This window comes from Heterocephalus glaber, unplaced genomic scaffold (genome assembly GCF_053883595.1).
Source record: "Heterocephalus glaber isolate CG9 unplaced genomic scaffold, H.glaber_assembly_v1.0 deba00001444, whole genome shotgun sequence".
NCBI classification, from domain to species: domain Eukaryota; kingdom Metazoa; phylum Chordata; class Mammalia; order Rodentia; family Bathyergidae; genus Heterocephalus; species Heterocephalus glaber.
Window position 1 is genome coordinate 7516029 of NW_028258297.1, and position 25151 is coordinate 7541179.

At 42.6% G+C, this 25151-nt stretch overlaps 1 protein-coding gene across 2 annotated transcripts in view; it reads right to left on the reverse strand.

The window, feature by feature from the left end:
- LOC101711512 (histone acetyltransferase p300) overlaps positions 1 to 22420 on the reverse strand; it is a 79535-nt gene extending 57115 nt beyond the window's left edge. For both annotated transcript variants that reach the window (XM_004845533.4, XM_004845532.4), the window contains exons 1-2: positions 21087 to 22420; positions 5379 to 6016 (exon numbers count right to left, since the gene is read on the reverse strand). In XM_004845533.4, coding sequence (XP_004845590.2) covers positions 5379 to 6016; positions 21087 to 21180 — 732 coding nt within the window. In that variant the 5' untranslated portion in view covers positions 21181 to 22420. The remainder of the gene's footprint in view (positions 1 to 5378; positions 6017 to 21086) is intronic.
- Between the last annotated feature and the right edge of the window lie 2731 nt (positions 22421 to 25151).

Sequence of the window (25151 nt, forward strand, 5' to 3'; positions counted from 1 at the left end):
CTAAGGATGATGGGGACATAAAAATGGGGCAAGTGGCAGAATTTGGGTGAAACCATAAAGAACAGTGTGGCCTAAAAGAGAAGCATTCAGAATAAACAACTTACAGATTCAATGTCCTCTCCAATAAGTGAAATTTTCTATGAAAATCTGGCCTGTAAGATTTTAGGAACAGGTTGGGGATATGGCTCAGTGGCAGAACACTTGCCTAGCTAGTATTCACCAGGCCCTTGGGTTGTTCCTCAGCAACACACACATACACAAAGACTGGAAGGACAATCTACTACAGAAATAAGAGTTCAGGCTATTTTTGGTAGCTTCAAATGCAGCTACAAGTGTTGCTGGCATGCATGCTTTTAAACTACTAATATACTAATGTAACTCAAATAACATACATGCCTACACTTGGGGGAATTATATTTCACTTGATTTCTTAATTAGCACAGAAATTCATCAGAGATGTAGCATGAAAGCCATTTTACCACAATCTGCATGACAGACAATAAAAGACCAAAGAGATAATAAATTATACTTGTTGCTGGGGATTTAGCTCAGTGGTTCCACCGCCTGCCTCGAAAGCACAAGTTCCCGAATTCGATCCCCAGTACCAAAAAAAAATTAAATAAATTATACTTGTTAAGAGTCCATTATTTGAGTAAATAAAACTGCTAGAATTTGTAAGCTACCATGGTGTCTGTTAATAAGCCTAATGTCTTCATTAAGATGGATCCCAATATGATCTGGTACTTCACAATTGTTGGCATGGACCCTGCCTTGCCTGCCTGCCTAGACCAGCAGCATTTCAAACACTTCTTGACATGCTCGTTCCCTCAATCATGATGCATTACCTAGAAACTCCAAGATCACTCAACAGCAAACTATAGTCTTAAATTCACAAGATGCACTGATTGCTGGTCAGATGGCAGTAATGTATTCTTTTTGTTTTTGCAGGGGTTTGTTTTTTTAGACAGGGTCTCGCTACGTGGCTATGTGGTTCAGGCTGGCCTTGAACTCACTGTGTAGCCCAGCAGGCTACCCTCAAACTTATGGTGATCCTCCTGCCTGCTTTTTTTTTTTTTTTTGGTACCGGGGATCAAACTCAGGTCCTTGCACTTGCAAGGCAGGCAGTGGAACCACTGAGCTAAATCCCCGGCCCTTGCCTCTGCCTCTTAAGTACTGGGACTACAGGCATGCGCCGCCAAGCCTGGCTGTAATTTATTTATTTATTTGGGGGGGGGGGGTACTGGGGCTCAAACCTGGGACCTTGTGCTTGCAAGGCAGGCAGTGGAACCACTGAGCTAAATCCCCAGCCCCTGTAATTTATTCTTGATATTTATAACAAAGATTGGGTTGTGCCCCATAAGACTTCTGCTGCCAGAGTTAGAAAATAAAAGCAACCTATCACTATTCTTTCTCTTTCCTTGTCTCTTAAATGTCTGTCCTATTCCTCCACTAAAGAAAAGAGGAGAATATGGGGGGGTTTTTTTGGGTACCGGGGATCAAACTCTGGACCTTGCGCTTGGCAAGGCAGGCAGCAGAGCCACTGAGCTAAATCCCCAGCTCAAGAGGAGAATATATTTTAATTTGTGCTACAGGTTATTTGATCTCTTTCTTTCTCTCCAGATGTCCAATTACCCACCACCCATAGATATCCACCTAAACTGAAAAGACAAAGGAGCAGAAAGCCACAGCACTTCTAGACAGCTAAATGAAAAGAAGATGCTTGGGGACTGTGTTCTTTTTTCTAAAGAAATGAAAGTAAAAAATAAAAATCTAACTCTACAGGCTGCCTCTAAGTTTAGTTTCCAATACATTAAAGGCCGAAAGGTGAGGAACATAGAATACACACACCCACATGACAAACACTGACAAATGGGAAAGAAAAGGAGAGCCCCCCCAAAAAGAACGTTAACAGTTTAGGAACAGGAAACACGGACAAAAATCTCTACAGATCTCAGTGAGACTCAGGCACCACAAGTAATAAAGTCAATACTGAATGTGTGGTTCCAAGATTGAAAAGGGGGAGGTGGGGGTGGGGATCAAACTACCTTCAGTTATTCCCTACCACCTGCTGGGTTCCCTGATGCTCATGCTGTGTATCCATATTCACATCATATGGCAACCACTGTGTTAAAGCACTGTGGAACCGAAGAAAAACAAGGAACACCTGAGAGCCCTCAAACCCACACCAAATCCTGAACATTTTCTCAGTCTCTCCATACAGATTCTTCTTCCCTGCCTTGTACCTAATGGACTTTTAACTGGTCTTTCCTACCTGCTGGACTCCTTGCCTATGGCAAGGCTACTCAATTTTTAAGAGAGAATCAACAGATTATAGGTTATAGTCTCTTCAACATCGCATGGCAAATGTCATCATAAACTAATGTCAATTAAAGAGAACTCCAAAATTGACGTAACACACTAAGAGCCCCATCTTGGTGGGGGTGGTGTACTCCTAAGGCCAATTCAGATTTGGTTTTTTTATTTTTAAATGCGTATGTGATGGGTACTGAAGCCAAAACCTTACACATGTTAAGGCTCGCACACTACAACTGAGCTACATTCCCCAGTCCCAAGATTCAAACACCAATTTCATCAGGTACAGAAAATTTGGACACAAACCTGTCTGGATCATAAGCATGTGAGGTACCCATAGAGGAAAGTTAGGTTGGGATTTCTTTTTCCCCAGACTTAACCGAAAAATAATAAAGATGCTCTAGAGTTATGTTTGTAAAGGAGCAAGGACATCATTAAAGCAAAAGTATGGAAAGGATTACAGAAGATAGTTATGGTTCTTGCTCTTAGTGTTGCTCTAGCAATGATCACTTGTATAGAAGGTTACAAGTCAGCCAGGAAGTACATACTGCTGCAACCATACCACATTGTCTTTAGCTTTATAGTCTTTAGATCAATTTATCATCATAAACAACAGCATGATATTAAACTACAGTAATTAAAATGAGAGCTTTTAATTCACAATCACATCCTGTGACTGTTTCTGCACCTATATAGTATAACAGGAATAATATCAGCTACTCATATTTGCTATTATGGTCAATGACATATTAAATACCTATTAATATCCACGTGCTTCTTAGTAGCCTCTAACAGTGATTTTGGTACAATTACATTGTTTGACATTACATGATAACATGTATTCTAACCGTGTGTTCCCAATCATAACAAGTTCTCTCACTAACTTAATTTTGTTTCTTTTAAAAAGGTATTTATTTCAGGGCCGGGGATTTAGCTCAGTGGTTCCGCCGCCTGCCTCGCAAGCACAAGGTCCCCTGTACCAAAAAAAAAAAAAAAAAAAAAAAGGTATTTATTTTAAAAACTGTTTCAAAGTATGTAGAATAGGGCCAGGGACGTAGCTCAGCAGGCATAGCATTGCCCTGGCAAGTGCAAAGTCCTGAGTTTGATCTCTGGTACCAGAAAAAAAAAATATGTAGAATATTAACAAACACTTCTTGAATAAAGTCTTTAGTTCCTAAACAGGTAAAATTGCCACTGAATTTATTCAGTACTGTATTAATGCAACTGAAGTCTTTTACAAGCACCATCTCCATATCCTGGGCCAAAATCTGTTCACAGTCCATACAAGATAATTTCAGGGCCGATAAAGTGAATACTCTGACTTGAATTTGTTTTAATCTTCAACAGGAACATTTATAGGAGACTTTTCTTCCCACTATAAAGAAAAAATTAAGTTGGGCATGGTGGCACACACTTGTAACCCCTTACTTGCAAGAATTATTTTGAGGCCAGACCGAGCAACTTCTTAAAACCCTGACTTCAAAATAGAAACATTTTGGGCTGGTGATTTAGCTCAGTGGCACCGCGCCTGCCTCACAAGTGCAAGGTCCTGAGGTTCAATCCCCGGTACAAAAAAAATAAAATAAAAACATTTTTAAAAGGTGGGTAGTGGCTGAGGATGTAGCACAATGGTAGAATACTCGCCTAGCACGTGTGAGGCCCTGAGTTCAATCTCTGGTACTGCAATGAATGAATAAATGAATGAATGAGGAATGGTGTGTTTATATCTTAATTATGTACAGAGATTATACATTTAAAAGATCAAAAGGCTTAAAAACTGTATTTAGTATTCTATACTTAATAAAGGTAAGTAAGTGGACTTCATAAGAAAAGCCTTCCGAACAGTGCCCTTAATCTGGTTAATTCAAATACTTGGAGTGTTAGTTGAGGTTTTATAGCCAAAAAATACATCTTCATTCCAATCCTAGCACTTGGGAGGCTGAGGAAGGAGGATCGCTGTGAGATCGAGGTCAGCTTGAACTACATAGCAAGACCCCATCTCAAAAAAGAAAGAAAAAAAAAAGTTAAAATTTTCTTAGAATATAACTTGTAAAAGCAGAGGCATACATTCTAATTTAATTCACAATATCCTATGTTTCTTCAAATGAACAAATGAAATCTCAACCTAGAGTCAGTGTAATGTCTGTAACTACCTTAAAATTATATTCTTTGTGAAGAGATTTTTTATGTCATCTGCACTCTCTCCTGTTTCTTCATTGAGCCCAATCAGTCTTATGTTATTCTTTTTTGCATCATCTAGCAGCTGCTGGATTGATTTCTCATGTTCCCTTATAATTTTGAAGCAATTTTTCTTTTCCTGGTCACTAACTGCAATCTTATCTTCTATATCTGAAATTCTGTCCTCACACTGGCTCACTCTGCTGTGTAGACTTTCAATGGAGTTTTTCATGTCCTGGAAATCTATTTGCATCTGTTTTATGGATTCCATTTGTTTCTTATGTTGGGATTCCATCATGTTCCTCAGCTCCTCTCTAGATTTATTAATCATGTCTTGCACTAAGGGCACAATTTCTCCTGTTATCTAAGAAATTATTTCTGATTTCATTTTTTCCAGATCCCCTTTTGTTGCCAGTTCAGTGGGTCCAGGTGGTTGAGTATCAGACGGTAAAATTATATTCTTATAAGGAGGCTTATAATCTGGATTTGGAAATGAAAGTATTCCAATAGTTAGGCCACAGAGAGAGAATAGGAATTAGCTGGCAATCTTTTGGAAGAAACTATAAAAGTATAGCATACCAGTAGTAAAATAAATATTTTGCTTAAATTTAAGACCTTTTTTTTTTTTTTTTGTATCGGGGATCGAACTCAGGTCCCTGCGCTTGTGCAGCAGGCGGCGAAACCACTGAGCTAAATCCCCGGCTAAATTTAAGACTTTCTTAAAACTTGTGAAAACAAAGTAAATCCTTAAGTGTGTAGTATGCAGGAAGTGCTATACAACACGAGATTAACCACGAACAGTAAGAATAAATGAATGAATGACATCCAGCCCTCCCTCTATCACTGAAACACTCAACAGGTATTGACAGACCAAAAAGGGCACTTACCTTAAGAGGCTGAGGGCCTCTCAGTCCTGTCTGTCCTCCCATCTGGGGTGAGCCCTGCTGCAGTGGCTCTGTCAATAAGTTGCCAGCATTTCCCATGCTTGGGTTTGAATACTGCATATTTGGTCGTCCTCGGCCTGCTCCAATCGAACCATTCATGACTTGGCCTGGCATTAGCCCCTGTCCATTGCCTGCAGCCAACATTCCAGGGTTTATGCCAGCATTCATCCCTGGGCTCATTCCCATGGCGGGCTGATTTACGGGGCTGCTCATCATACCTGTTGTGGACTGCGTGGGACCCTGATTTGGTCCACTAGTGCCCATCCCCATGCTGGGAGAAGTCAATCCTGCCTGCGCCATTGGGCTTTTGACCATGCTGTTTATCAGACCTAATCCAGGACTATTCTGTTGGGCCTGGCTGGCCATAACTTGGCCTGGGCCACCAACCCCCATATTGAGGTTAGGGGAACTCCCAGACCGTAGCAATTCTGATAGCTGTTTATGTTTAGAGGCTGCATCTTGTACCATGCCAAGACTTGTCTGAAGCTGACTAATATCACCACCATTGGTCAGTCCCAATTCTGTAGAGTTGATTAATTCATCTGGTAAGTCATGCTCCAGGTCGAACAAAGAGCCAAAATCTAAAAACAAAGAGGAAAATAAAAGTTAAAGATTGATACAACCAAAATCAGACACTGGTCTGTATTTTGGTTCTTGATAAACATTAAATATTATTTCCAAACCTCACTAAATGAAATTTTACCTATTTATTATTTGTATTGCAGACCAGCCATTTGTAAAATGCAGCCCACAAATTCAGCGTGAGGTCCAGGAAGGCAAAAGGTGCTGTTCTTTTTTTTTTTTGGTATCTGAGACGGAACACAGGTCCTTGCACTTGCGCAGCAGGCAGCGAAACCACTGAGCTAAATGCCCGGCCCAAGGGTGCTGTTCTTTACCACCTATCACAGAATGTGCCTCAAAGCAATGCCTCAACGGCTGAAGGAATTTGTTTTTACCAGATTCGGAGCCCAGAGAACAGTTTTCTTCAACCAAGAACCAGCTCTAACAGAGTACTCTGGCTCCTCAACATATAAACCACTCTCACCAGCCAAGAAGAGGGGTGCAAATTACACTGACACCACTGGCACTTATTATTAGCATTTTGGGCTGACTAGTTCTTTGTTTTATATAGGATCCTGATTTAAATGAATCAACTATAAAAACATTTTGAAATGACAATCAGGAAACTACAAATGTAGACTAAGTAGTAGTAGGTGATATTAAGAAATAATATTGGGCTGGGGATTTAGCTCAGTGGTTCTGCCACCTGCCTCACAAGCGGAAGGACCCGAGTTCAATCCCTGGTAACAAAAAAAGAGAGAGAGAAAAAATAAGAAATAAAAAGAAAAGAAAAAAAATGGAAACAAAGCTTTTTTAAGTGGGGAGAGGAAGAGGGGTTGAAGGGAAGGGAGGAGAACGGGGAAAAAAACCAAAGATAAATTATATACAGGTTAAAAAATAAATAAAGCTGGACATGGTGGCCTATGCCTATAATTCCACCACTCAGGAGGCTGAGGCAAGATCACTTCAAGTTCAAGGCCAGCCTGGGCTACATAGTGAGTTAAAGGTCAGCCAAAACTTAGACGAGACCCTGTCTCAAAAAACCAAAACAAAGATACAGGGAAGTTGTAGCAATCCTATTACTATTAGAGAAAATGAATCCTTGGCTAATCGTTTCCACAAAGAAAACACCATACATAAATTGTTTTACAAGTATGTCCTACATTAAACTTTCAAGAAAGACAACTGTCTTACATACAAATACTTTCTAAATTCTACACAGGACCACTACAATAAAAGAAAACCACAGGACAATCTTCTTCGTGAACATGGAAGCAAGAATTCTTAAAAGGGCAAACAAAATTCGTGAATGTCTTTAAAATGTAATATTGTGATCAAACTGGGATAATCCCAGGAATCCAGAACACATTAGAACAGTATACCTGTCATTCACCATAACATAAGATAAAGGAAGTATGATTCAACTTAGTGATTGCAAGAAAAGCAAGTGATAGGGCTGGGGATTTAGCTCAGTGGTTCTGCCACCTGCCTCCCAAGTGCAAGGTCCCGAGTTCGATCCCCAGTACCAAAAAAGAAAAGAAAAGAAAAAAGAAACTAATCTTTCAGGGCTGGGGATTTAGCTCAGTGGTTCTGCCACGTGCTTCACAAGCGCAAGGTCCCAAGTTCAATCCCCAGTATCAAAAAAAAGAAAAGCAACTGATAAAATACATTATCCGATAATCACAATATAAAAACACTATGGTAATTTTCATATACTAAAGGGAATTTGTATTGATAGTTTCTTCCAAAACCTAAAAGCTGACATCAAGCATGTACAATGGACCAGTATTTTTAGTCTCTTCCATATCACAACCATTTTTACTCAATACTGTACTACAGTAACTCAAGCTATAGCAGTAATACTAGAAAAATCTTAAATGAAAAAAGCTGGAGAGAAACAAAGCTTATCTGCAAATAACTCTCATGTAGGAAATCCAAAGCAAACATATCAAAATACTGCATTGGACTAAAAAATACAAACAATTATTTGTCAATTAAAAGGTCCTACAGGGCGTGGCATTCAGCTCAGTGGTGCCACTGCCTGCTTTGTAAGCACAAGGTCCTGAGTTCAATCCCCAGTACCAAAAAAGAAAGAAAAGGCTCACCCAGAGGTCCATCAGAAACCCCAGTAGGAACAATGTTAATCAACGAAGGATGTTAAAATCAAATACATTCCCCAACCCATTCCACCAGGAATACTGGGCTCCAAAAGCGAAGCTAGGACCAGAGATTTACCTCAGTGGTTCCAATGCCTGCCTCGAAAATGCAAGGTCTTGAATTCAATCCCCACTACCAATAAATAAATAAATAAATAAATAAAATACAAAAGCAAAGCTGTAGTTGTGTCCCAGGCTCCAAAGAAAATCCACTGAACATAAATCATGGGAGATGATGATGTAGCTAAGAGCAGTTCAGTGGTGTGGTGAGAGCAAAACCTAGATTATAAACTGGATGTGGTGAGTCATGCTGGTAATCTCAGGAGGCTGAGGCAGGAGGATCACCAAGTTTGAGGTCTGCCTGGGCAACTTAGCAAAACTTTCTCAAGACAGACAGACATGAAGGGAGGGTGGGTAAGTAGAGGAGGGGGGCAGATTGTCATACACTGAGAAGCTGTAGTAAAGCAAGTAAAAGTATTTTTTCTAGATAATATGGTGACTTGTTAATTTCTTTTTAGCCCCTTCTCTATTTGATTAGAAATTCATAAAAACCGAAATTTACTACCTGGGCTAACCTACAGCAAATACTACAAAACAGCCTCACAAATGACTGTTGAAATGAATGAATTCACACTATCTACAATAAGGCAATTCTTGCCTATAAAAGCTTAAACGAATGAATATCATCATCAGGCTACTTCTACCAATTAGTTTATGACAAGGTTCCTTAAACCTTCAATAATGCTCAAATACAAAATGACTTCAAGTAAAATGTTTTTCCATTATGTGTTCATTCAGTCCACGTAGAAAAATAAAACAAGAATGAAAGGTACACCGTAAAAGTTTAGCCTAAGAATGATTTAGCCAATGGACCATGAATTACAAATGCAGCAATTTAAACAAAAATGAGTTTGGTTAAACATATGGGAAACCAGTGTTGAGTCAAAATATCCTTTCATTATTACATACAAGACATCATTCTTGGTGTCTTCTATATTGCTTGTGGTTCTCAAAGCAAATTTAACCATATAACCATTGTAAAGTAGATCTGGCTCACTTAGCCTTTTCAAAGTTAAAAAAAAAAAAGACAGTTCTATATATACAGGAGAATCTGGATTAAATAATACCCACCATGAAATATAGAAAAGCATAACCTTTAAAATCAGGGCCAGGGCCAGGGATTTAGCTCAGTGGTTTCGCTGCCTGCTGCACAAGTGCAAGAACCGGAGTTCGATTCCCGGTACCAAAAAATAAAAAATAAAAAATAAAATAAAATAAAATCAGGGACATTAGCAACAGAATCCCAAAACACTACACTGTCTTCTGAGCATAAATTAGGAAAAATAAACCTTTACACTTAAGTAGGATGCAAACGTGAACTTAAAATAATTTTGGATCAAAATCTAATTCTACATCATATTAGTAACTATTGCAGTTATTTTTTTTTAGAAAGCTCACACATTGTTGAATGAGTGGGTTTATTTTTCTACTTTTGATAAACTGAAGTCAAATCTACTCAATCCTGTTCCTAAACTGTGTTCATTAAGGAAAAATCTCATTATTAATTATCCTAAAATTAGTCAACACTCAAGTATCCACTTTAGAGGATAAAATCCATCCACTGCTTCTCCTCTCTTTTATGCATTTAAATGCTTTTAAAAAGAATGGACACTCTAGACATCAAAACCTTCATTTCAATGATCTAACTTGATGGTAAGGCCAGAGGATGAAGAGGAGCTGGAGATGAAGAAGGGGCAAGAGAACCTCCTAACAAAGTGTAGAGGGGTGAACTCTACCTGTTTTGAAAATGAGAGGAGCCAGAAGCAGTAGAGTGAGTGCTGAGGTGGACAGAGATCAGAACAAGAGCCCCTAGTCCAGGAAAGGGATTGAGGATTTATAAAAACAAATAAGAACATGAGCAGGGGGTGGGGGTGGGGGGGGTGTTAGCTCAATGGTTCTGGCATCTGCCTCGAAAGCGCAAGGGTCCCACCAAGTTCAATCCCCAGTACCAAAAAAAACCCCAAAAAACAAAAAAACCCAATAGCAGAATGTTCAAAAACAATAAGAACAGAGTTGAAAGTCAAATCTCTGTAACACTAGTAATTCTGGTAATGGTTTGACTAAACACTGAAACTACCAATCTCACAAAGATCTCTTGTTCTTATTGGTTGGAGGGCATTCCTACACTGGATACTTTAAAAAGCATGAAATTTCAAAACAACACAGCTTTTTTTTTTTGGTACCAGGGATCGAACTTGGGTCCTTCTGCTTGCGAGGCAGACAGCGTTTGGAACCACTGAGCTAAATCCTCGGCCCATCATTTTTTGGTTTGTTTGTTTTTTCTTTTTGAGACAGGGTCCTGCAATGTTACCCAGACTCAAGCTCCTGATCCTCCTGCCCTGGCCTCCCAAGTAGCTGAAATTAGATCCCACCAGTGTCCCACTAGTATGTACCTTTAAATGAGGCAATTTTGCAAACTTTCACAAGTGTCTGGGCCGGGGATTTAGCTCAGTGGTTTCACCGCCTGCTGCGCAAGCGCAAAGACCCGAATTCAATTCCCAGTACCAAAAAAAAAAAAAAAAACAAGTGTCTAATGTTAAAACAACTTTCCTAATCTCTATTCAAAATAGTATTTTTTTTTTGCTCTTTATTTTTATTTTATTTATTATTTTTTTTGGTACTGGGGATCGAACTCAAGTCTTGCGCTTACAAGGCAGGCAGTGAAACCACTGAGCTAAATCCCCCTCAAAATTGTATTATTAAAAACACTATTTAGGGGCCGGGGATTTAGCTCAGTGGTTCCGCCACCTGCCTCGCAAGTGCAAGCAAGTGCAAGACACGAGTTCAATCCCCAGTACCAAAAAAAACAAAACAAAACAAAACAAAAAACACCAAACAAAAAAAGTTTCCTATTCTTATAAAAAAAAAAAAAAGTAAAGTCTATTGCGTCCTGGTGATTTAGCTCAGTGGTTCCGCCACCTGCCTCGCAAGCACAAGGTTTAATTTTCTTCTATAGATGAACCAGAATACAATTTTTTTTGAGGGGGGTACCGGGGATCGAACTCAGGTCTTTGTGCTTGTGAGGCAGGCCTTGGAACCACTGAGCTAAATTCCCAGCCCAAGAATAAATTTTTAAAACCTGCATATCAGCCGGGTGTGGTGGGACACACCTGTAATCCCACCAACTTGGGAGGCTGAGGCAGAACTGTTGTTTTGAGTACAAGGCTAGCCTGGGCTGCACAGTGAGTACAAACCCAGCCTGAACTACCTAGAGAGACCTTGTCTCAAAAAAAACAAAAAACCAAACCAAACTAAACCAAAACAAAACAAAAATATGTATGTATGAATGAAACCTGCTTATCAAGAAAAGAAAGATATACAAACATGTCAAATTGCATAATGTGAAGCAACATTAAGAAAATTAAAGTGATGGGCTGGGAATTTAGCTCAATGGTTCCACCGCCTGTCTCGAAAGCATAAGGTCTCGAGTTCGATCCCTGGTACCAAAAAAAAAAAGAAAATTAAAGTGAAATATCCAGGGTGAAAAGAAAGGTTAAATCAAACCCCAGTATGGGGGGGAGGGGTTCTGTGGGGGAGGGAGAAAGGTTAAGACTTCTAAGACAGTTGAAAAAACCTAAGTCTTATCCAAATTTGGGTGAAGATGACAATCAACTGATTATACAGTATCACATAGCTTTTCATGCTGGCAACTGCTGAATTTTAAATCTAATAGAGTCAATGGGCAAAAGTACAAGCAAATTTCAAAATATGGGGGTAGGGTCTCACAACACTGCCCAGGTTAGCCTCAAACTTCAAGTGTAGTGCTGCACACCTGTGATCCCAGCACTCACTGAGACTGAGACAGGAGGATCACTTCAAGTGTAAGGCCAGCCTGGGCTACATAGTGAATTCAACATCAGCCTGTACTACACAGTGAAATCCTGGGGGGAGAGGGAGCATGTGAGAGAACAAGCGGGAGAGCGGAGGGAAAAGAAAAGATTCTGGGCTCAGCTGATCCTTTCTACCTCAGCCTCCCAAGTAGCTGGAATTACAAGTAATGTGCCCCTAACCTATCCTCAAAATATGTACTCTTGTCCGACAACAATGACATCAGAAGGTATTCTTATACTTTGGGAACAGTAACTTGAAATTTTTCTGCATCAACAGGTTTAAGTCTTAAAATTTAAGCAAAGATGGGATTCTACAACTGATCAAGAATGTGACCCTGGGTCCATTTCTAAAGCTTCACACTGAATACGACTCGCTCTTTACTTATCAGTAATACTTCTTAGTGTAAAAATATCAAAATACTATCATTTATAACATTCCACCTTAAAAATCAACTCAATGCCATGTTCATTAAATCTAAACTGTGCTAACTTAACTATCACCAAATGTTTCTTTTTTTTGGTTTTTTGAGGCAGGGTCTCACTATGTAGTCCAGCCTGGCCTCGAACTCAGGGCGATCCTCCTGCCTCAGCCTCCTGAGTGCTAGGATTACCGGCAGGCTCATCAAACATTTCTTTCTTTTTTTTTTTTTTTTGGTACTGGGGATCGAACTCAGGATCTCGTGCTTTCGAGGCAGGCGGCAGCACCACTGAGCTAAATCCCTGGCCCTCATCAAACATTTCTTGACTGAGTAAACTTTGGGGCTTGCCCCAAGGGAACTCATATATACTATCTCTTTAAAAAAACAAAAACCTCCTAAAAATTACATACTACTTGCAAAGAACAAAGGGAGAGTGAATGGCTTTTGAGTTGGTGTCTACTGTATTTTCTGAATTTATGACTAGTGAACAAAATGCAGACCTTTAAAATAAATAGTTGATTTTGGGAGAAAAAGTTGATTTTGGTAATTAAAATTTACCATTAATTTCTTTTCTTTTCTTTTTTTTTTGGTACTGGGGATCGAACTTTGGGGGTCCTTGCTTTTGCAAGGCAGGCGGCAGAACCATTGAGTTAAATCCCCAGCTCATTAATTTGTAAGAAATGATGGGCCAGGGATTTAGCTCAGTGGTTCCAGCGCCTTCCTTGAAAGCGTAAGGACCCAAGTTTGATCTCTGGTACCAAAAAACAAAAACAAACAAACAAAAAAAACAACACTCTCCTTTCTTCTGCCCTTAGATTCTCTTTCTGCTGGTTCTGTACAGCATTATGAGGGTTAGTCTTTCACAAACCAGGTCTCTCTTGCTCCTTAAATTTTTACCCTTAGCATTATTTCTGACTTTCCATAATAGACCACAACATTCTCTTCAATCTCGCTATTAGCACACCCCAACCATACAGCCAATGTCCCTGCCACATCAGAACCATTTGTATTGCTCCCCTTGAAAGTCTTCCAACTTTTCCTACTTCCAAGAAAAAAGAAGGTACTTTCAGCTCCAGCAATCCTGTTAAAAGACATTTTTCTCTATGAAGGTTTCTCCACAACACCCAAAACCTACCCTGTCAGAAATGATCCCTATCCTCTCCCTTTATGAGAACATAACTTGGCTGGAGATTTAACTCAATGGCACCACACCTGCCTCAAAAGCACAAGCTCCTGCGTTCGATCCCCAGTACTGAGGAAAAAAAAAAGACAAACCAGAATATAATTTGGGGAAAACTGTGTATCTGAATACCAACCCCACCCTAAAGACTTTGTGAGCAGAAACCAATTTAACTAGCCAGGCATGGTGGTGCACACCTGTAAACCTAGCACTCAGAGGAGGATGAGGAAGGAACATGAGTTCTAGACCAGCATACGATACGTAAGAAGACCCTGCCTCAAAAAAACAAAAAAAACACCTGAGCTCGTCTGCACATTCCAAATGCCTAACATGGGAAGAGAGTATTCAATGCCTAGTGGCTGAAAAGAGATACAGGCACAACAAATGCAAAGAATGACCACTCAATTCAAAAGAACTGTACAACTTCAGTATGTCCACAATTTAATGGATCCCCACAAACCCCAATACTTCTCTTCCAATATTCTCTAACTTAGTAAATCACCCACTATATAGCCGCTCAAACTTTAAACATTATCCTCAATTCCATCCGGCTGCCTGCATCAACTCAATCACCAGCTTCTGTCCACCACCCATCTTCCCTCCAATCTTTCCATCTCTTCCCATTTCTGTGGAAAGCCCACCCTTGGAATCCTAAACAACCATCTCACTCATCTCCCTGACTACTTTTCCTGCTCTTTCCAAACCACTCCTCAGTTTAATCATCTAAGGTGTAATTCTGCTCCATCAATAATGCAGCTGAAACACACACTGTGTGCTCCTATAAGCATTGCTGATCTTGCAGGATCGGCCCTCTGCTGTGCAGTCCCATCTCTCACTATCCATTTCAGTTGGGTGCAGCTCACGGGTTCCCTGAAAAGCTGATACACTCTAGCTCCATACCTCCTCTTCCTGCCCCAACCAGGCTCACTCTTATTCTCTCTCTACCCAAGAGACCCCCCATCCCTACTCTCCACTCTAGACTCAGTCACACGAGATTTGTTTGATGCCACTCTTCTCCTCTTCTCTATAAATAAACTCCATGAAGGAAAGAAGGGATTTTAGATTACCACAGTGCTCCCTGTACAGAGGATAATGTCTGGCCCACAAAAATGTTGGCTTGATACAGGAAAACTGCCATCTTCTCAACTCTTCTAAACCACCATTCTTCAAATTGTAACTTGGCCAGATGTGGTGGTAGCACAAGCATGTAATCCAAGCCATCCAGAGGCTGAGGCAGGAGGAGTTCCTAGCTAGACCCTGTCTCAAAAAAAAAAGATGCTCAGGCCAGCCTCAAACGTTCAATCTTTCTGCTTCAGCCTCTCAAGTAGCTGGGGTCACAGGTGTGCATCACCACACCCAGCTTATTTCCATGTTCTCACACAGTACTATAAAACTTAATCAATGTGTAGACAATGTAAAACTGCCTTATCAGACTTGTACTACTCTGTGAATTTCATGTACTTGCCTTTATCTTCATCCATTCCAATCAATATATCCATTTTTAAAAATAAAGCTACCACTACTTTCCTTGTGGTTTATTTACCAATAAAGTTAAAGAGTTAACACTTTTAAGGAGCACACTATGCAGCAGCAAGCTAAGCATCTGGGCTGTTTTTGAGACTGCCTCTCCCTATGCAGTTCAGGCTGGCCTTGAACTCACTATGTAGTCCAGGGTGGCTTCGAACTCCTGGTGATCCTCTGGCATCAGCCTCCCAAGTCGTAAGATAACAGGCATGCACCACCATGCATGGCCAAGCAGTTTATAAAGTAAAGAGAATTCTCATTTATTCCTCACCATAACCCATAAGGTGGGTATTACAGCTGAGAAAGTTGAGATACAAATTAACTGGCCTCAGGTTCGGTTAACAAATGCAGATATGGGATAATTCAATAATCCTTTCTCTTAATCACTCACTTTTTTTCAGTAATTTTTCTATTTCTTTCTTTCTCAACAAAATTACTAACTCCTACTTGTCCTTTTGGACATTTATTTTATTTTTTTGGTACTGGGGATCGAACTCGGGTCCTTGTGCTTGCGCAGCAGGCAGCGAAACCACTGAGCTAAATCCCCGGCCCTGGACGTTTATTTTTAAAAGGATCTACATCTAAAGAGAAATTACATCCTAATTGCTGAAAGAGGCTTAATACCTCAATATTTGTTCTTTTCAGGGCCGGGGATTTAGCTCAGTGATTCTGGGGCCTGCCTCATAAGCGCAAGGCCCTGAGTTCGATTCCCAGTACCAAAAAAAAAATTTATTCTTTTCAGAACCGAAAAAAAATAAAATTTTCCATCACATAAAAAATATTAACTGCAAAATTCAATGTTTTAAGAATTTTACATTTGGGCAGGGAATTTAGCTCAGTGGTTTCACCACCTGCTGCGCAAGCGTAAGGACCCGAGTTCAATCCCCGGTACCAAAAAAAAAAAAAAGAATTTTACATTTGATATAATTTGTTTCTCTCACCCATAGATTTTGCTAGTGTTTGCCACACTCAAATAATTCAACTTCAAAAAGAAGGAAACTCTAAAATCTGGACAAACACAGAAAAGTCATCTAACTTTTCCGTTAATCACTGGGTATATAAATTGGTAGAATAGCTCCTGAATTGTTTTGGTAAATACACCAGGAAGAAGTATTTTGCACTCCCACTTCTATCTGCAACATTCTTCCCACTCTTTTTCTCTTTCCTAGTTAACCACTTAATCTCTCTACAGACACCACTAAGAACTAGTTCTTAACAATTTCAATTTTTCTCCTTTTTATGGGATAGATTTGAAGAGGTAGAAGACCAAAGTAACCAAAAAATGCCCAAAGGCAACCAAGGAGATCCTCCCTCCCCTCAGTTACTCAACACATCAATGGATTTCCCACCCGACAAAAGAACCTGAGCTCCTGCTGGAAAAGGGTGCCCAAACAAACTTACAGCCTAAGGAAACCTTACAGACAGACTTCATGTGGTCCTCTCAATGGATGTATGGGGCCTTGAAAATAAAGACTTGCCAGAGAAATGGGGGCACTTGGGAAAATGTTCTCTAAACTGGGCCGGGGATTTAGCTCAGTGGTTCCGCCGCCTGCTTCGCAAGCCCAAGGACCCGAGTTCGATCCCCGGCACCAAAAAAAAAAAAAGTTCTCTAAACTGACTGAAGTCAGGACTACCTCACTAGACCAAGAGGGTGTATCCTGAAGACTCCAGACACAGAACTCTATAAACATTCATGCCTAAAATTAAAATTAAAGCATAATATCACAGATTGAAGAGCTGAAGAGAAAGGCGGCCTTCATTAAAATGTTCTGATTAGAATGGTAAGTCACACAGGGCCGGGGATTTAGCTCAGTGGTTCCGCTGCAAGGTCCAGAGTTTGATCCCCAGTATCAAAAAAAAAGAATGCTAAGTCACTAATACACAATTCTAAGAAAATAAAACTGACATTTTCAAAATCCTTACCACTTCTCTAACATGTACATTAATCTAGTGGTGGGGCCAGGGATTTAGCTCAGTGGTTCCACAGCCTGCCTCGAAAGCGCAAGGTACCAAGTTGGATCCCCGGTAACAAAAACACAAAACAAACAAACATTAATCTAGTGGTCAAAATGCAGGTATACTTTATAGACCATCTCCCCTGTGCCATTAAAATACATTAGAGGACAAGGCATAAATCCAAGCCAATCCTGACACATACAGTAGAGCCACAGAATCTTTACCCTACTTGATCATGCCAGATCCTAAAACTGTAGCACACCTTTCCAGATTCTGTTCATTAAGTGTATACAGCATTAAATTCCTTTATATCCTCTCTGTAGCAGTGGAGACTAAACCCAGGGCATTTAAATAAACTGATTGTAAAGTCCCATTCAATTGCCCAGGATGAGTTTAAACTTGTGAGGCTCCTGCCTCAGCCTCCTGTGTGAATCACCACACCCAGCTTAATCTTAAATTCTTACAAAGCAGTGACAGAACATGTTCCCTGAACAATGAAGCCAATAGATCTTCATCTTTCTATCAGAAACAGGTTTAAGAAGTATTTTCAGAACTCACCTGATACTAACTTTTCTAGGCAAATTTTTCAAAAAAAAAATTACAAATAGCTTTTATGGCCAGGCATGGTGGCACACACCTATAATCCCAGCACTCAGGAGGCTGAGGCAGGATGTCCCCCATGAGTGTGAGGCCAGGCTGGGCCACATAATGAGTTCAAGGCCAACATAAACTACCAAGTGAGACCCTGTCTCCAAAAAAACCACAAAAAAGTCATTGTCAGCCAGGTATGGTGACCACACCTGTAATCCCAGCACTCAGTTGCCTGAGGCAGGAAAATCACCTTGGGTTTGAGGCCGGCCTGGGCTATATACTGACTTTATTATATATACAGTGAAACCCTGTCTCAAAAAACCTAAATAAGTCACTTACTTTCACTCTGTATCAGTGCCCAACCTTAGAAAACCTGAAAGTTAGCCAAGTGTGGCGGCACACGCCTGTAATCTCAGCACTTGGGAGGCTGAGGTAGGAGGACCACTGGCCAGTCTGAACTACATAGTGAGTCCCTGTTTCAAAGAGAAAAAAAATTGAAAGTTGCAACTTAAATACTAATTTTGTAATGCTTTAGAATCTCTAACCACTAGATCCAGTTTTCCTTCCTATAAAGGTAACACACTCAACACTCTTGGTAGATATACTTACACTTAAAATTGGTAAGCCTAACTCACTTTTTGAAAGTTTCTGGGGTCGCCGGGCGCACACCTGTGATTCCAGCACTCCAGAGGTCGAGAGAGGAGGATCACTGCTGGTTCAAGGCTAGCCTGAACTACACAGTGAGATCTTGTCTCAAAAAAAGGTTTCTACGGTCTAGAATTTTGGGCTCATTTGAACCAGTTCTAGATAAAAACCATATCATAAATAACAAAGAACAATTTCCTTTTACATTTATAAAATAAATAACCAAGTGACAGGTCAAAAATCAAAATGTAGAATTGTTAAGGTTGAAATCTAAAATTTTAAAAGTGAAGTGCTCCCATTAAAAGTTGTCTGTAGGGCCAGGGATTTAGCTCAAGTGTTTCTGCCCCCTGCCTCCCAAGCACAAGGACCAGAGTTCGATCCCTGGTACCAAAAAAAAAAAAGTTGTCTCTAAACTTAACACTATACACTGCTAAATGCAAAAACATCAAATTGTAATGGTGCCCAACGTGAAGTTCATAGGGCAAGAAAATCTTTACATTCACCTCTCCCACAACCCAGAACCCAGACTGATTACAATTAATCCTCACTACAAATTTTAGAGAAGGGCCAGGGATTTAGTTCAGTGGTGCTGTCACCTGCCTCAAAAGCGCGAGGTCCCAAGTTCGATCCCTGGTACCAAAAAAGAAAAATTTTTTTAGCGTAAAGTTACTAATACTAAAAGAGGTTCAGTATTAATCATAAATTAATCCCAATGTTGAAAGTGGTTTTTTTTTACATTTATGGCTCATAATTATTCAAAGATATTTCACATAGTAAAAGGTTTTGGTTATTAACTAAGTGAGACACTACCCAAAATGAATTAGCCAAAGTTATACAACATAGCTAAGCACAGATCAGATATAGAGAATGCAATAGAATAACTGAACAGAAGTGTTGGGACAGAGCTCCAACACTAAGCTGCTCAAGTAGAGCTCAATATAAACACTATGAAATTTTCCTTATAATATTTGAAGTTATTAACTCAAGATGAAAAACCCATCACGATGTTACAGAAAAACTCAAGAAACATCACAAAAACCTAGATGAATGGGTGGCTAAAGATGAAAAGCTGAGCCAGGCATGGTAGGAAACTGAGGCAGGACTGCCCTGAGTTCGAAGCCAGCCTGGGATACATAGTGAGTTCGAGGCAAGCCTGATCTAACAGTGAGACCCAGTCTCCAAAAAAAAAAAAAAAAAAAACAACAAAGAAAAAGATGAAAAGCTGAATAACACTTTATTAAGTGCAAAGTAATGTAGTAATGCGTATGAATTTTGAAGAAAAAAAACAAATTCCTGAAAAGAATTCCTGAAGCCTACAGAAACCTTAAGGCATAAATAAGTACAGATTAAAGTTCTTGCACACCCAATGTAGTTAGATTCTTAGGTGAAGAAACATTGCAATATTCCTTGTCAATTTCTGCAGGTTAGCTAAAACTCTTGCTTCACTACACATTTACCTTACAAAAGCAAAGAATTCAAAGCATTTGTCGCATCTTCCTATTTTCACCCTTTGAAATGAGACCTACTTAGAAACATGCTCTAGAAGTTCTCTACAAACTTAAAGGGTCCATTTCACTCCATTATGTACTCTTGCTGGCAGATGGAGGGATGACGTTGAGGCTGTGTTCTCAGGGAATTAAAGAGATGCTCATAGTAAGGGGGAACATCTTGTGGACTGTCAGATGGCCAGCCATTCTTCCTCTTCATTACCCTGGCATCTCAAACAACTAAGACAGCAAAAGAGAAGACCAGTGGCGACCGGGACAGCACCATTAAACAGTAAGAAGAAGAAGAGAATGATGGAAGAGGTCTCCCTGAATTTCTCCTAACAAAGGGGCTGTCCACAACTGAGTGAAGAAAAGAATCCTGAGAGCTATTAAACAGATAAAAACACTCACAGACACAAAATCTAATACACTTTCTAAACTTTCGTACAATCATTTCATGTTTCTCTCAACTTCTAATCTTGATTTCCAGGTACACAATTCCCAAAAAATGGTTTATCTTTTTTCTTCTCCTCCAAATAAAAAGAATGAATAAACTGCACAGAAAATGCCTCTGCTCCCAACTAAAAACTCAGAGTTTCAGACATTTTGGTCTCACACCAAAAAACTGGGAAATGTGAAATGAACTGCGGTCCATATTGATTCTTAAAGCAAATAGGGGGGGCTAGAAGCTGTAGATAAGATAAAATAATTTTGCAAATTTCACATCAAACCTGAAATCCTGAATCTCACAAGCATAAACAAAATTAAAAAATTCTGCACTACATTCCTCGGCAGAAAATCTTTTGCAAAGGAGCGAAAATCCTGAAAAGGAAAAGTAGGAAAGTAGAAAAAACAGAGTAAGTGCAATGGTGAAAAAGGATTCGAAATCCTTCATTAACCAACAGCAACGACAAAAAAATTAAAACTAAAACTGCATAAAAGACTTTACACACAAATGCACTGGCATTTCTCAAATCACACTACATAGAAGCAACAATAAAGGCCGTTTCCATCCAGCAGCCACTTCCGAGCTCTAATTCCAGAACAGATCGACATGACACAGTGTTGCAACAAATGTATTGGGGCAAAGAAAATGGTTGGGCTACTGGACACCTTCGTCCAGCTCATTCAAACACTTGGGTAGGGAGCTAAGGATAAAGAAGGAAATACCCCAGAAGAATAAAGGTGCAGCGAGCAGAATGGCTCCAGGGGAGTGGGGAAGGCCGGGGCTCCTATACTAACCTGTGCCGTCGCTGGCCGACGCCGAGAGGGCCGGAGACGAGAGTTTAGGCCGCTTGGCTGAAGGCGGCCCCGGTTCCACCACATTCTCGGCCATTTTTAATTCTTTCGGAGATACAGGCGAGGAAAGCAAAAATTCTCAGGAAATCTCTTCTTCGGCCCGGGGTCCCCGCCCTGCTCCCCGGGATGGGCTGGGGGGGCTCGGCCGGCTCCGAGGGGGTTGGGGAAGTTCCTTTTTCTCTTCGCTGGGTCGCGGCGGCCGGAGAGGGATGCGGACCCGATCAGAAAGGTAGGGGCAAGTGCGAGGGGCCGGGCCTGAGCCAGGCCCGGAGAAGGACACAGCGACACCGACCCGCCGAGCGCGTCCGCCACGGCGAATTCCCGAGGACTCGCGGTTCTAGAGACGCCGTCCCGGGCCCGCCACGGCCGGCCCCTGCCCAGCCGAGGTCTCTCGGAGCTCCGCCGCCATCAGCCTCTTCCTCCTCGGCTCTGTCCTCCTCCTCCTCATCGCCACAAGGAGGCGGGGGCGAAAAGGGGGAGAGGAGGCGGCGACGAGAGACACTCACCTCCTCCTGGTGCCCCCTCCCGGGCCTGCGCCCCCACCCTCCGGGCCCTGCTCTGCCTCCGCCGCACCGGCCCTAATGGCCGCGCACAGCTCACCCGAGCCGAGAAGAAGGCGGGCGCCGCCGCCGCCTCACATCGCGCGGCGGCCGGCGGAGGCGCGGCGAAGACGCCGGCCGCTGAGTTCGGCGAGGCGAAGGGCCGAGGGGCCGAGGGGCCGGGCCGAGCAGCGCCGCCCGCGCCGATGCCGAGCCCACCGACGAGGCCTCGCTCGAGCGGCGGCGCAGGCAGCCTTCGCCTGCTTCTCCCGCGGAAAATTAATCAACAGGGCCGCGGATCGGGCCCCCACCCCCGGCAGCCAGGTGCCGGGAGAGCCCGCCCCCCGGGGCTCGGCTCCGGGACGCCCTGGGCGCGGGCGAAGGCACCGCGGGGCGCGGGGTTATGTAATGGTCTCCCCTAGGCGTCGAGGTCGGTCGGGCTCCCGGGCCGCGGTGGGGGTGTGTGCGGGCCGCGGGAGGGGGCTGGGGGGTCGCCTCGGCCCGTGCGCCCCGGTCCCCCGGCCAGTGTCTCGGCCTCGGCCGCCGCGCTCCGACCCGGCTCCTCGCCGCAGTCCCTCGCACCCGCAGTTCGCACTCCGCCCGGCGTCCCGCCTGCCCACTCTTGCCCGCTCCCTCTCGCCCTCTCTCTCGCTCCCCCCCAGCCTAGCACACAAACAAGATGGCGGCTGTTGTTTCTTCCCTCTGCCGAACCCTCCTTACAGGCTAGCGGTAGCGGCGGCCGGAAATGAGCCAAAGTGGTGGGGGGGTGAAAAGGGGGAGGGGCAGGGCCTCCGGAGGGAGGGGAGATGGGGCGTGGTCTCGCTCGAGCCGCTCACACAATGGGGGAAGCTGAGCTAGGGGCGGGGCGGCTTCTAATCACGGGATCCGCCCAAGGCCCCAACGCGGTTGGCGCTTCCGCAAACTCCCCCGGCGTTACCCGGTGGCTCCCTTTAAAGGGGAGGTTTTGCAGCGGGGGTCGGGGGCGGGCTCGGAACCTATTTTCAGTCGGTAGACAGTTTCGGGTGGATGTGCTTGGGCTGGGTCTCTGCGCCGAAGACCGATGGAAGCGGGATGACGGAGGCCAGGCAATGCCCTTGGAAGGCGCCAAGTCACGGCGCAGGTGGCCGAGCAGAACCCGGTGGGACCACCCGCCAGAAACCCAGCGCATCCTCGGCCTCCTGGAGGGAGCGGCTCGCATCCCAGAGTCAAGTCCAATTACGAATTGTTTGCATTTTCTCCGAATTTTCCAATTTTTTGGTTAACAAGCACATATATTACTTTCATAATTGAAAAACCACAGCAGTGAGAGGATGTTTTAGGGCCAAACCCAAATTCATCCCTTGCCCACCAAGTAACAAACATGCCCTTGGTAGGGAGCTGTGTCACCAAAGGAGACCTGAAGTGATTTTGTGAACACGCCTGAGACCCGAAAAATCTATCAGGGTATTTTCACCCCCAAAAGAACACTTTATGTAGTGTCTTAAACATAATATAAATACAGGGAAAGGGCAAAAATATAAAGTGCTAAAGGTAATATAACACATGAAACTACATGGGTTCAAGGGGGAATGGTGAGATATGAGGTACTGTGTGTGGGACGACAGTTTTAGAGACATTGGCCTCGGGTACGTTGGTACTGGACAAAGTGACAAGGTTGGAAGTGGTCCCCACAGAAACCAAAAAACCATTACGGAGATGATTAAAACTTCAGAAGTCTGAACAGGAGGACTGCAAGTTCGAGGCCTGCCAGGGCTCCATAGTAAAAACCCTTTTTGTCCTATATCATATCTCATGCTTGTTAGTCGGTATTTGTATGTTGCTGGGCTTACTTTGGTGTTTGTTTGTTTGAGACAGGGTTTCACTATGAAGTTCAGGCTGGCTTGAACTCACTATGGAGCCCAGGCTGGCCTCCCTCCAGTTTCTTTAGTTTTTGTTGTTTCCTACATGAGGGATGGTGTGAATGAATAACTTCAGAACCCAGGTGTGAAAATCTGCTAAAGCACTCAGGTTGCCCCCAAGGGTGAAATCTGTCCTGTGATGTTCCATCCCCATCACCCAAACTGCAGCAGAAAAGCAGACACACTGGGGACAGTGATTCTTTATCTTACAGCTGTCATAGGACTGATTTGTGTGTAGGGGTAAGGACGCAGCAGGCCTTCAGAAATGACCAAGTTGTTTTTAATAGTGTAGAGACCCTCATTCGTAGTAGGACAAAGAAAAGTTGGAAAAAAATAATAATAAATTTTAAAGAGAAAGTTGGAGGGCTGGGGATTTGGCTCAGTGGTTTCACCGACTGCTGCACAAGCACAAGGACCCGAGTTCGATCCCTGGTACCAAAAAAAAAAAAAAAAGAAAGTTGGGAGTTTGGCGGTATTTTCCTTGTGGGGGGTTGCCTGCTGAGTTTTCTGAACAGTTTCTGACTTGAGGAAAAAAATTTGGCTAAAGTTGTGCAGAGGCTCCAGCTTGAGTTGAAGCAAGTATTCAAACAGACTCTCTCCCCTAACCTGCTGTGAAAATACTGTGAAGCTGGGCATGGTGATCTACATCTATAATTCCAGCACTGGGAATGCTGAGGCAGGAGCATCACCTGGAGTTCAAGGCCAGCCTGGGCTACATAGTGAGTTCAAGGCAAGAATGAGCCTCTTAGTAAGACCCTGTCTCCAATCAATCAATCAATACAATACTATGATACTAGGTTTAAGAAGAAGGAGACATAGCTGAGTGTGCTGGCCCACACCTGTAATCTCAGCACTTGGGAGGCTAAGGCAGGAGGTTCACTGCATGTTCAAGGCCAGCCTGGGCTACGTAGTGAGACTCTGTCTCAAAAACAAAACCAAAAGAACAAGGAGACAAAGAAAATACCATGAGAAAATTCCACAAAGAGAATCAGAGGCCACCAACCTGCCACGATAACGGGGAACCCACATGCCTGGTGCTCCTTCCTGGGTTTGGAGCACCTGGCCCTTTACCTAAGATGCTGGCCCGAAGGGTGCTGTGATGGACCTCGCTGAGGAAATATGGACAACACAAAGGGAAACAAGGTGGGATTTCTTTTGTTTTGGTTTTGGTTTTCTTGAGACTGAGGCAGGAGGACCACCACAAGTTTGAGGCCAGCCTGGGCCTCAAGGCGAGACCCTGTCTCAAAAAAACCAAAAATTAATGAAAGAGAGCTGAGGACAAAGCTCAGTGTGAAGACCTTGATTCAACCTCAGTATCACAAAAGGAAAAAAGAAGAGTTCCAGCATGTGTAGGACACCTTGTACCAGGGCACAGTATGACGGTGGTGTTTCCTGCGGCTGTACAATCCCTCCCTTCCACTGAGCCCCCGAAACTAAGGAAACAAAGAACCCCCCCTGTAGGTGAATGGTTAAAAAACAAAGGACGGCTGGGGATTTAGCTCAGTGGTTTCACTGCCTGTGCTCAAGCGCAAGGACCTGAGTTCCATCCCTGGTACCAAACAAACAAACAA